The sequence below is a fragment of the Pseudophryne corroboree genome, chromosome 12 (assembly GCF_028390025.1).
Source record: "Pseudophryne corroboree isolate aPseCor3 chromosome 12, aPseCor3.hap2, whole genome shotgun sequence".
NCBI classification, from domain to species: Eukaryota; Metazoa; Chordata; class Amphibia; order Anura; family Myobatrachidae; genus Pseudophryne; species Pseudophryne corroboree.
Genome location: NC_086455.1, coordinates 158,290,530 through 158,304,086, shown reverse-complemented (window position 1 = coordinate 158,304,086; position 13,557 = coordinate 158,290,530). Strand labels below are relative to the sequence as shown.

The following is a 13,557-nucleotide window of genomic DNA, read 5'->3' as shown; positions in this document are numbered from 1 at the left end:
AACGTACCAGGAGACTCTGCAGATTGTATATCTGTGTGTGACTGAGTATGTGTACGGAGCAGAACAGGACTTGTATTAGCCAGTAAAAGCTGTGGCTGCTACATTGCAGCACTTCGTATACAGATTCAGAGACTCAGTCGCTCACAGAACGAAGTGTCCTATATCATTAATGAGCAGTCTCCTGGTGCATCCTAGTTGCGTTGCAGTGTGAGTAAGATGCATTTTCAGAAAATGTCCCTTTAAAGTAAACCAGCTGCTTATACCTTTTTTTTGTGCTTTATTTTTCTTCCTCTCTGCAGGTCAGCTTCTACAGGTGGTGAGAGCAGCGAATGGCGCGCAGTATATTATCCAGCCACAGCAGCAAATGGTCCTGCAGCAGCAAGTTATTCCCCAAATGCAGCCAGGAGGAGTACAAGCCCCTGTTATACAACAGGTGAGGTCAGGTCTTCAGACTGGAGCCTTTAACTTCCTTTTAACAAATTAACAAATGTTTCTCTTTTGCTAAGACCTATCTTTGTGGACTGTTTAAATAGAGGGTGGTGGTAATTGGAAGGTTCCAGAAAAGTTACTCTGTGGGGTCAATTAAATGAGCTGCGAGTCTAAAGGAGAGTTACATGTAACTCTCAAACTGCACAAATGCACACACCTGAGAATTCACTAATACAATTTGAATTGCTAAATCGCAGGGGTGTAGTAGGGTATGCCGACGGCTGGGCTCCCAGCGCCGGAATCTCGACCGCCGGCATACAGACAGCTGGCCGAGCGCAAATGAGCCCCTTGCGGGCGCGCCACGCTATCTATTCTCCCTCCAGGGGGGGTCGTGGACCCCCAAGAGGGAGAAAAGGTGTCAGTATGCCGGCTGACGGGATTCCGGTATACTGTGCGCCAGGATCCCGACAGCCGGCAAACTGAAGACCACCCAAATCACAGTACTCACGGTGAGGGTGTGCGAGTTTTCTACTAAATGCTATCTGGGAGTAGTGCATGAAGAAGTGAGGGGGGACCTTCCTAGACCCCCCCCAAAAAGTGACCACTTTGTTAGTAGGTCCATATAGAAGGCTGTTAGTGGTCATTTAAGATAGTACTGGATGCTTTTAAAAGGGGTCAAATTACTGATTTATTTATTCTTATGTCCTAGAGGATGCTGGGGTATAGACGGGTCCACTAGGAGCCATGGGCACTAAGAGTTTGAGTGTGTGGGCTGGCTCCTCCCTCTATGCCCCTCCTACCAGAGACTGTTAAGAAAATGTGCCCGGAGGAGCCGGTCAAAGCTAGGGGAGCTTCTTTAGTTTAATTTTTTTCTAAGAGTTAATATAGGCACAGGGAGGCTGCAGGCAACAGCCTCCCTGCTTCGTGGGTTTTAGGGGGGAGTAGTGTCTGCCCTGCGGGGTCTGAGCCACTGTCTCTGCTGATAGGACACTGAGCTCCTGAGGGGGATGATCGTTAGCCGCCCCAGGCGACCGCTCACTCCTGCAGCACTGCCGCCACCCCCTAACAGAGCCAGAAGATTCCAGTGGCGAGTGAGTCACTGGCCCCCCTGGCAAGTGGGGATCCTGTGTGAAGTTGGCGGCAACAGGGTGGGAGCTCAGTATTAACTGCGCTCCTGAGGCTCAGTGGTACATAGTGCGACGTTGAGGGGCGCCCTGAGCCAGCACCTATACCCTACACTGGCACCAAGGAGGAATCCATTCCATGTACACAGGAATGTAATGCATTGTCTCAGATCCCTGTTGCTGAGCCTGAGTGGTTAACCTCTATCAAGGGAATGATCTCTCCGATCTCTACTAGAGTAGCCCATACTGAGACCAACTCTGGTATTAAAGAAGTCTATGGCAGTTTGGTCAGGTTCTGTTCCTATTCCTTCAAAATCACCTGGCATATTCCCACAGAAACGTGCACTTGCCCAGATTATGCAAGATGACACGGATACCGATGCTGACACTGCAGACGGTGATGGGGATGTGCTGAGGGGGGCGGCATCCCTTGTAAAGGGGGTGCTGCTCATGATTGAGGCCATTAGAGGTGTTAAATATTACTGACACACCACCTGAGCAGGTTGAGGGGGCATACTTCACAGATAATAAGAAAGCCTCACTAACCTTCCCGGCATCTAAAGAATTGAACGCTTTATTTGAAAAATCCTGGGAAAACCTGGAGAAAAAATTCCAGATTCCTAAAAGGATTCTGGTTGCTTTTCCCTTCCCTGAGGAAGATGGGAAAACCCACCCATAGTTGACGCATCTGTCTCCAGACTGTCGAAAAAGGTGGTTTTAGCTGTCCCTGGGTCTACCCCATTAAAAGAACTGGCTGATCGTAAGATTGACACTACGCTCAAATCCATATACACTGCGTCAGGGGTGGCGCTGAGGCCTACTATTGCCTGCGCATGGATCTCTAAAGCTACAGTAAAGTGGTCAAGCGCGTTACTTGAGGATTTGGATTCAATGGATAGAAGTGACATTTAATTATTTTTACGTAACATACAGGATTCAGCGCGGTTCATGATGGAATCCATGAAGGACCTGGGTTCGCTGACTGCAAGAATATCTACCATGTCTGTATCTGCTTGCAGGGGACTCTGGCTACGCCAATGTTCTGCAGACGCAGAATCCAGGAGAAGTGTGGAGAACCTACCCTACACAGGTCAGGCTCTATTTGGGGATGTGTGGATTTACACAGCAACCGCGGGTAAGTCGCCTTTTTCTTCCTTCAGCTACGCTTTCTACGAAGAAACCCTTTTCATCTGCATCAGTCCTTTCGGACCGCTAAGGCAAAAAAGTCCAAGCCTCCTACCACCTTCTTTAGAGATGGGCGGGCAAAAGCCTGCACCTGCAGGCCCTCAGGACCAGAAACCTGCCTCTGGTTCCTCGAAATCCTCAGCATGATGGCGGACCACACAGCCTGGAGGATGGGCTGGTGGGGGCGAGACTCGGGCGTTTCAGCCACGTCTTGGTGTCGTCCGGCCTAGATCCCTGGGTACAGGATATTGTGTCCCAGAGGTACAGACTGGAGTATCAAGAAACCTCAGATTCTTCAAATCAGGCTTGCCGACTTTACTGTCCTACAGGAAGCTATCCAAAAATTGGAAGAGGCAAAGGTCATTGTTCCAGTTCCACCTCGTATGCACGGCGTGGGTTACTATTCAAACCTTTTTGTGATACCAATACCGGATGGTTCGGTCAGACCAATTTTGTACTTAAATCGCTAAACCCTTATCTAAGGGAGTTCAAATTCAAAATTGAGTGAGAGCGGTGATCTTGAGTCGGGGGGAGGGGGGGGGGGGGGTTGGAGTTTCTGGTATTCCTAGATATCAAGGATGCGTATCTCCACATTCCGATTTGGCCCCCACACCAGGCTTATCTCAGATTTGCACTTTTAGACCGTCACTATCCGTTTCAGGCACTGCCATTCGGTCTCTCCACGGCACCAAGGGTGTTCACAAAGGTGATGGCAGAAATGATGGTTCTCCTCTGCAGGCACGGAGTGAACATTATTCCATACCTGGACGATCTGCCGATAAAGGCGGCGTCCAGGGAGAAGCTGTTGCAGTCCATTGCTCTTACGGCTCATTTGCTCAGGGTCCATGATTGGATCCTGAACCTTCCAAAGTCACATTTGGAGCCAACAAAGATGTTGTCTTTCCTGGGGATGATCCTCGACACTGTAGTGCAGAGGGTGTTTCTACTTGTGGAGAAAGCGTTGGTGATACAATCAATGGTCCGGGATGTCTTGAAACCTACCCGGGTATCTGTTCATCAGTGCATTCGCCTTCTGGGGAAGATGGTTGCCTCCTACGAGGCTCTACAGTATGGAAGATTTATTTTTCGTCCACTAGGGGTCACTGGAGTACTCTCGGGGATATGGACTGTGCATTAGCAGGGAAGGCACATTAAAATATTTAAGTCTCTACAGTATGGAAGATTTCATGCTCGGTCCTTCCAACTGGATCTCCTAGACCAGTGGTTCTCAAACTCTGTCCGCAGGACCCCACACAGTTCACATTTTCCATGTCATCCAGCAGGTGCACTGTGTATCACCAACTGTCACATTTTAAAAATCTACAGGTGACCTACAAAACATGAACCGTGTGGGGTCCTGAGGACCGAATTTGAGAACCTGTGTCCTAGACAAATGTTCGGGGTCTCTCACCTACACATGCACCAGAGGACAAGTCTGTCGCCGAAAGCAAGGATTTCACTCCTCTGGTGTCTGCAAATGCCTCACCTTCTGGAGGGCCGCAGGTTCGGGATTCAGGGCTGGATCCTTCTAACCACGGATGCAAGTCTCCGAGGCTGGGGCGCTGTCACTCAAGGGGAAACCTTTTAAGGAAGGTGGTCCAGTCTGGAATCTGGTCTTCCAATAAACATTCTGGAACGAAGAGCCGTATACAACGGTCTTCTCCAAGCGAGTCGCCTTCTGCGAGAGACCCATTCAAGTGCAGTCGGACAATGTGACAACGGTGGCCTACATAAACCGACAAGGTGGAACAAAGAGCAGAGCTGCAATGTCAGAGGTGACGAGAATCATCCTCTAGGCAGAAAAGTACGCGTTGGCACGGTCTGCAATTTTCATTCCGGGAGTGGACAACTGGCAAGCGGATTTCCTCAGCAGACGCTCTCCATCCAGGAGAGTGGGGCCTCCATCCAGAGGTGTTCACGTAGGTGACAAACCTTTGGGGGTTTCCTCAAATAGACATGATGGCCTCCCGCCTCAGCAAAAAACTTCAGAGGTATTGGTCAAGAGACCCACAAGCAGTCGCGGTGGACGCCCTGGTAACTCCGTGGGTGTTCCAGTCGGTGTATGTGTTTCCTCCACTCCCACTAATTCCAAGGATTCTAAAGATCATAAGGAGAACAAGAGTTCAATACTCATTGCTCCAGACTGGCCAAGAAGGGCTTGGTATGTGGATCTTCTGGATCTACTGCTGGAAGAGACGAGGCCTCTTCGGGAGGAACTGCTGCAGCAGGGGCAGTTTGCTTATCAAGACTTACCACGACTACGTTTGACGGCATGGAGGTTGAACGCCAGATATTAGCTCTGAAGGGCATTCAGAACAAGGTCATTCCTACCCTAATACAGGCTAGGAAAGGAGTAACGTCTAAACATTACCATCGCATTTGGAAAAAATATGTATCTTGGTGTGAGTCCAAGAAGTTTCCTACGGTGGAGTTTCAACTGGGACGGTTTCTCCTCTTCCTGCAAGCGTTTGTGGATATGGGCCTGAGGTTGGGATCTGTAAAGGTCCAGATATCGTCCCTATCCATTTTCTTCCAGAAATGGCTAGCTTCCCTCCCGGAGGTTCAGACTTTCTTGAAAGGGGTTCTGCACATCCAGCCTCCCTTTGTGCCACCTATGGTGCCCTGGGATCTTAACGTGGTGTTAGTTCCTCCAATCGGATTGGTTCGAGCCCCTGCCGGAGGTTGAGGTCAAGTTTCTCTCGTGGAAGGTTGTCACTTTGTTGGCCTTCGCTTCTGCTAGACGTGTGTTGGAGTTGGGGACTTTGTCTTGTAAGAGTACCTACTTGATCTTCAATGAGGATAGAGCTGAGCTCCAGACACGTCAGCAGTTCCTTCCGAAGGTTGTGTTGGCATTTCATATCAATCAGCCTATTGTGGTGCCAGTTGCTACTGACTCCTCAATTCCATCAAAGTCCTTGGATGTTGTAAGGGCTCTGAATCTATGTGAAGAGGACTGCTCGTCACCAAAAATCTGACTGACTGTCCTGTATGATCCCAAGAAACTTGGGTGTCCTGCTTCTAAGCAGACTATTTCTCGCTGGATCAGGTTCACTATCCAGCATATGCGTGTTCTACGGCAGGGTTGCTGTGTCCTGCATCTGTTAAGGCCCACTCTACTCGTCAGGTGGGCTCTTCCTGGGCGACTGCCCGGGGTGTCTCGGCTTTACAGCTTTGCCGAGCGGCTGCTTGGTCTGTGTCGAACACATTTGCAAAGTTCTAAAAGTTCGATACTTTCGCCTCCTGAGGACCTAAAATTTTGGTCAATCAGTTCTGCAGGAGCCTCCGCACTTGCCCTCCCGTTCTGGGAGCTTTGGTACATCCCCATGGTACTAATGTGGACCCCAGCATCCTCTAGGACACGCATTCCCAACCACGGTCCTCAAGGCACACCAACAGTGCAGGTTTTAGTGATATCCAGGCTGCAGCACAGATGGTTAAATCAAAATAACTGAGCTACTAATTAGGTCACCTGTGCTGAAGCCTGGATATCACTAAAACCTGCACGGTTAGGGCTGAAACACACTACACGGTTTTTGCCGGCCGGGAAAAAGCCGGACGGCTTTTTCCCGTGCCGGCATTGTAGTTAACAGTGTGAGGGGTAGGGTCCCTTCACACTGCCCGGCCCGGCTGCCGGGTTGCAGCCGGGTCTCACCACTGGAAGGTCCGGCGGCCGCCGGGCCGTCTTTGCAGCCAGTGAACCGTGTGCGTGAAGGGGAGCTTTCACACACAACGGTTTTTTTCTGAAGCCGTGTCTGATGCCGCACATGCGCACAGCATTACACACGGCTCAAAGCCGTCCCGTGTGACAGACTCTGCCGGTTTCTCCCGGATGGCAAAAAGCCGGACAAAGTTTGTCCGGCTTTTTGCAATCCGGGGAAAACCGGCTAGTGTGTTACAGCCCTTAGTGTGCCTTGAGGACAGAGGTTGGGAATGCCTGCTCTAGGACGTAGGAGAAAATAGGATTTTAATTACCTACCGGTAAATCCTTTTCTCGTAGTCCGTAGAGGATGCTGCATTGGTTACTTGGTTTAGTACTGCTTAGTTCTTGGTTAAGTAATGTTCAGCTGTTGCTGTGTTTTTTTTTTTTTTTCTCTTTTTCTCTTTTTCTCAAGCGGGTTAGCCTGGTTTGCCTTGTATGTGTGAGCTGGTGTGAATTTCGCCACTACAGGTTGAGTATCCCATATCCATATATTCCGAAATACGGAATTTTTTGAGTGAGATAGTGAAACTTTGTTTTCTGATGGCTCAATGTACACAAACTTTGTTTAATACACAGTTATTAAAAATATTGGATTAAATGACCTTCAGGCTATGTGTATAAGGTGTATATGAAACATAAATGAATTGTGTGAATGTAGACACTTTGTGCATTAAACAAAGTTATTAAAAATAATGGCTAAAATGACCTTCAGGCTGTGTGTATAAGGTGTATATGAAACATAAATGCATTCTGTGCTTAGATTTAGGTCCCATCGCCATGATATCTCATTATGGTATGCAATTATTCCAAAATACAGAAAAATCCGATATCCAAAATACCTCTGGTCCCAAGCATTTTGGATAAGGGAGACTCAACTTGTATCTGTAAAATCCTTCTCTTGAAGTTGTCAGTCTCCTCGGGTACAGTTTCTATACGGAGTCTGGTAGGAGGGGCAAAGAGGGAGGAGCCAGCCCACACAAACTCTTAAAGTGCCAATGGCTCCTAGTGGACCAGTCTATACCCCATGGTACTAATGTGGACCGCAGCATCCTCTACGGACTACAAGAAAAGGATTTACCGGTAGGTAATAAAAATCCTATTTTTCATATTTATTTTTTTAAATGTAAAAACTTGCGGATTTCATTTAATTACGTTTGTAGTTGTAAATACAAAGAGAACTTTGCTTTTCTGATAATTTGAGGCGACTTAAGTTTTTTTACCAAAATGTAAAAAATAAAAATAATAAATAAAAATTGTTAAAATTAATTTTAATAAATTTGGGGTGCATAGTCTAACAAATTGATTTTTAGGGGTCATTTCAGCCCACTTTATTATTTTTTAACCAAAATGACATGTAAATGTTGGCTCAATTAAGCTAATTGAAAACATCCAAATTTCTAATTGGTCATTAGGGGGTGCCCAAGGGTTCTGAAGAAAGTAAAACATTTTTACTTTTTTAATATAAAGATTCTCCCTACTTTCTCACACCACTGGGGTTGTGCACACAGAAAAATGTGAATTTCCTATGGATTGCAGTGTAAATTTGCAAAGAAAACTGGCACCGAATTGGTTTGACCCCTGAAGTGTTACATTAATAAATTGTATGGGTTAGGCTCTAATAGAACAATGTCATCCACGTGACACTGCAGGCTGCTCATTCTAAAGTATTACGCACTTGTCCCTTCCAGGTATTGGCTCCAATGCCTGGTGGCCTTTCCCAGCAGACCGGGGTGATCATACAACCTCAACAGATCCTCTTTACAGGAAACAAGACTCAAGTCATCCCAACCACTGTGTCCGCTCCACAAGCCCCAACGCAGGGGCAGCTGACTGTGGCAAATCAGCAACAAGCCCAGCAAGGGCAGCCGCAAGCGTCTCTCGTCCTGCAGGTGGATGGGGCGGGGGACACGTCTTCTGAGGAGGATGAAGATGAGGACGAAGATTATGACGATGAAGAAGAGGAGGACAAAGAAAAGGATGGAGAAGATGGACAAGTGGAGGAGGTAAAAGTGTCTCTTTCGTTTTTATCTTGTACTAATGCAGTGATGGCTAACCTTGACACTCCAGCTGTTGAACTACACATCCCAGCATGCCCTGCATCAGTTTTAACATGGCCAAATAGCAAAATGGTATCAGGGCATGCTGGGATGTGTAGTTCAACAGCTGGAGTGTCAAGGTTAGCCGTCACTGTACTAATGTGATAAAACCTCGGTGGAAGAACCACTTAAGCACCATTTTCTCTGCTGGGCATCCCTGTTAAGTGTCGGCCCGCTGATTGAGACGTCCTGGTAGGGCCGGTGTATCCACTAGCTGGTTGGACCATTTCCTTCAGGGAGGAGGATGACTGCCAGGCTTTAACTATAGCCATCCAACTTTCTACCGTAGGAACCCCTGAACAGCGAGGATGATGTGAGTGATGAGGAAGGCCAGGAGCTGTTTGACACAGAGAATGTTGTCGTCTGTCAGTACGATAAGGTAGGAGGTGTCTTACAGTTTTTGGTTTTATTCCCCATATGAATTGGATTTTTCTGCAGTTTCTAAACCTCGTAGCGTCTCTAATTTACTTTCCCTTATCAGTGTCGCTATATGTAACAGATTTGTGGGTCAAATGTTAAATAGAGAAAAATACTGGGAACTTGCACAGAAAATGGCATCAAGTGTCTGGCTAGACAAATGTGGCATAGTAACCCTGTACTGGCATTGTGTTGCGGGCACCCATTCTGTTCTTGGTACACAGGGTAGGGGATGGCTGCTGTTATAGGGCTGTAAGAATCTGTTGCCATCAGGCCTCAAATATTAAGTAAAAGTAGAATTTGTCAGCTGATTATAAAATACTTGGCCCAACTAGTCTGCCCCCCCCCCATTTTTTTTTCTTTCTTTGTTTATGTTCTTAACCTTATGCAACCTTATAATAGCCTCAAACCTTATCAGAAACTTACTGTTTTGTCAGGATATCCTTCCATGTTTGAATTGCTCTACTGTATTAGTCTCTACCACCTCTGATGGGAGGCTATTCCGCTTGTCTACTACCCTTTCTATGAAGTAACCTTTTTCCTCCTTTCCAGTGAACCTCCCTCCCAGTCTCAGTGAATGTCACTGTGTTCCAATACTTCTCTTCGTACGCAGAATGTCTCCCTCCTATACCTTGTTAGAAATTGTTCAAGTATATCAAGGATTTTATCTTGTCCACAGGGTATCGTATCATGTCCCACAAATTCCTGTCCCTATGCAACCAAGCATCGACTAGCCTTCCTCATTGCTTACCCGCCTTTACATTCTTTTAAAATAGCGACACCTGGCTCTTTCCTCCTCTAACTTCCATTATAGTGCCGTTAGTACTATATTTAGCCTCTTGTGTTTGAGATCCCAGTGTACCATGTTGTATTTGCAGTTGAACTGTAACTGCCACGCTCTCGACCACTCAGATTTGCTGCTATATTTTGGTCATATGCAAAAATCCTTTTGGATGGCCTTTCAGTCTTCAGAAATGTAATGATTCAAGATCGCCAGTAGGTGGCAGCAGTGTTCCAAGTTGCAGAGACGGGTGAATTCCCATTGACAGTGGTTACATGCAGCACTTGGCTGCCAGCTCGGACATAGGGCCGACAACTGATAGACTGCTTCCCGCTCCTTTCTGCATGATCCGATTAGTGCAACAAGGAAACCTCACACTCAAAGGTATAAGTGTAGCGTACGGAGCACTCGGATATAACCGATTCCAATACTTGTATTGCCTATTGACCATGCAGGCAGAATTCAACTCCAAAGGATGTTCCCATCCAAATTTCTCAGTCCTCCCACGGGATATGCTATACAGGTGACTTATGTATTTTATCATAATTTACACTACACACAATCGTCCAACATAGCAGTGCCCTGAGACTTGTGCACATTCTACTATGAAATTGTACCTAAAATAAAGTTGCCGCCTTTGCTGGGACTCATAGCGAAGTCCCTTTCCTCTCACAAATGCTAGCTCAGTGGCCTAATTGCTGTAAACTGCTGTCTTGGTTTTTGTTTCAGATCCACAGGAGTAAAAACAAGTGGAAGTTTCATCTCAAAGATGGTATCATGAACCTGAACGGCCGTGACTTTGTTTTCTCCAAAGCAATCGGGGATGCTGAGTGGTGAGCCCACGCCCTCCCTCTCCCCACGGCCCACCCTTGCCTCGTTCTGCAGGGTGCCTCGGGGGGCGAGTGACGTGAGAACAATGAAACTGATTTAATACCAAACCTGAAGTATGGGAAATGCCCCCTTCCCTGGCACCAATGACAAAGACTAAAGAGGCATCTTGCTCTGTGATTGGTGGAGCTGGAATGTTAAGACTGCTGAACTGTCACATGACCGGTGGCACTGGTGACATGGTAGCTGGAGTATTGCCATACATGGCCCTGGTTTTACCTATGTGTTGCTGATTCTCCCTGCCCTTCCCACCACATTGGATATTACTACAGGTCTCCTCCACTTGGTTTTGATCTTCCCGGTCACCTGCTGAACATTAATATGCGGGTCACCAGCTTTTTAGGATCTGCCGCCCCCATTTCTGTGGTCTATCCTGGTCTGTGTCAGGAACTTCCAAACTTCAGTCATCAAGTGCAGCCGCTTGCAAATGGGCCTATGCCATTGTATAACTTTACCTCCTCTGTGGTGGATTTTGGAGTCTGGTGAACTGTTTAGCGCAAGAATAACGTGAGCGCTTCAAACGGTCACATGACTGTTTACTGGGCCAAGGTTCCACTCCTGCGTAGTAGGTGGCTTAGTAATACGGACTGCACGAATATTCATTCAGGCTGAATTTCAAGAGGGAACTTGTCATAGTTTGGTCTCAGTACGATGTTACTATAACTTAATGCTTGTCCGGTGGTGACTGCCTTACTCCTGTAGTGCATTATCACTGCCCTGTACTGTGCACGTCACCAGGCGGGGGGCCGGAGAGGTGTCTGAGTGGGGCAATATTCATACTGCCTTGTGACTAGTGCCTAAGACTATGGAAGCTGACCTTTTAACTCTGGTTTTTCAATTGTTAGAAGCAGCGCTGATCACTTACAGCAGCGACTCCTTCAATCTGATTTTATTAGGGGTACCTGTGACCAGAATACTGATGTACTGTTGGGCAAATAATGCGTTAGGTGTGAGTTCTCTCTGCCTTGCACCGCACACGGAAATTGGAGGGCCCCAGTCCTGTCCGGAATGACCGACCTCTGCGCCTGGATTTTTGTGAACAGGGCAGCAGGTGGGGGGGTGGGATGGAGCGTCGCAGATTTTGTGTTAAATGTGAAACTTTGTATGTCGGCCTGCTCCTGTGTGAATCGAGGGTTCTTAGATCTGATTTTTATATAGGGGACTGAGGGGGGATTTTTTTTTTTTTTTGAGCTACTAATGTCAACTGCTGTTGTACATACAGTTCGGTGGAGTGCGGGGGGCAAAGCTATTTATTATGTATGTCTGTAAAATGCTGTACAATGGCAGATTGAGGTTGCTTCCTTGTCTTACTGAATATTCTGTTTTTAAATCCCATGCTTTAGACTGATTAGACTTATTTGATTTACTGTTTTTAATATTTTACCTTTGCAAATTACCTTTTAATTAAAGTTATTTTAAAAAGAGATTTTGCTTTTTTAGTTTTTTTTGTCCTTTACAAGAACATACGCTTGTGTGAATATAGCTTTCCATTGCCATACAAATGTCAGATGGTGGGACTGTGGGTATCTGAACCTGCATGTGATTTGGCTGAAAGTGTAACGGTTACATCTCGTGCTGCAGCACAGCGGTTTCCTGCGTTGGTTGTGTCCATCACACAGTTCCATAGTGAGATCAGAGGAGGACTCTATATAATGGGGGGAGGTGCAGGGAACAGATGACACGTTAGACTGGGAACGGTCTTTAAGATGTGCCTTGTACTGTGTGTCTACACTTTCAGAGGATGGTTTCCTGGCAGCTCTATGTAACTTAAGCTGGAAACACTATAAGATTATCTGTCCAATCTTTCTGGTTGGAATGAAAATCTGGTAACGTATGGGAGCAAATGATTGACCATTTTCTCCCAAACATTGGAAAACGGACACAAATGGATGCTAAGACAAATTGGTTAAATCTGTTTTTGCCCATTTTCTGGCTTTTGGGAGCAAATGGTTGGTCATGGCTTCCATACATTACCAGATTGTCACTCCCACCAGAAAGGTTGGACAGATAATCTTATACTGTGTATCCAGTTTGTCATATGGCTGTTTTCTTTCAGTGCAACCATATGAAAGTCAGGTTTGCTTATTCCTGGCAGCGAAGACCATACTTCATTAAATTCTCCACGGGTCCCACGAACACGTGCACCAAAGCAGACACCTGGAAGCAAAGTGACTGCAGCAGCCATCTCAGTGCTTCCAGGCGTTCGCTGGGACATTTATTTTGTTTTAAACTGCCCCATCACCCTATCCGACAAATGAAAGCCCTATTTTCATGACTGCGCTGTGATAGGGGCAACACTTTCTTGCTACCACATTTTGTTTGTAGTGTTTGGTAAATAAGCTGCAAAGACTGTTTTACTTACGTTCTCACTATCTACGAGGTGAGGCCACGTTTAAAAAAGAATCAAACCAACCAGCAGGTATTAGTGACCCATGTTATCTAGGCTTCCCCATGCAACGTCTTGTGTGCCATACCATGCTTCTCTCCCCATGTATAGGGTGCAGTCCGATCACCAGTCTCTGACCATTGCTATATGTGCCTGGAAGTGCTAAGGGAATGTTTGTCAAAAGGTCTTAGTTTTGTCTGTTCAAATAACAGATTTAGTCAGTGTTCCAGTATTAGCTCTCTGTAAATGCTTTCTCCGGTTCAGTGTTTCATCTTAATTGCTGATGAGCAATACTGAACAATGAGTGGAGTCCTCCGAGTTCTGCCAGATGAGGTACTAATAGGACTGCTCCTGAGCTTTGCAGACCGACTATGAGAAACTCTCTGCTCTTTATTCTCTCGGTCTCATGTGGACAAAGTGCTGATTGTGTTCCTCGGCCTGTTCTAGAGGTTTAAATACTCATTATAGAGCGGCTTTCCGTACCTGGTTAACTATTGCAGTGCTGTGTGCGTCCCTGGGTAGAGGGTATTATCGGGCAGTAAGGAACGCGC

At 46.7% G+C, this 13,557-nt stretch overlaps 1 protein-coding gene across 1 annotated transcript in view; it reads left to right on the top strand.

Moving 5' to 3' along the window:
• The window catches only part of GTF2A1 (general transcription factor IIA subunit 1), a 34,682-nt gene extending 22,638 nt beyond the window's left edge, over nt 1-12,044 (top strand). The window contains exons 6-9 of the mRNA XM_063948236.1: nt 300-433; nt 8,127-8,441; nt 8,824-8,913; nt 10,462-12,044. Coding sequence (XP_063804306.1) covers nt 300-433; nt 8,127-8,441; nt 8,824-8,913; nt 10,462-10,569 — 647 coding nt within the window. The 3' untranslated portion in view covers nt 10,570-12,044. The remainder of the gene's footprint in view (nt 1-299; nt 434-8,126; nt 8,442-8,823; nt 8,914-10,461) is intronic.
• The last annotated feature ends 1,513 nt before the right edge of the window (nt 12,045-13,557 follow it).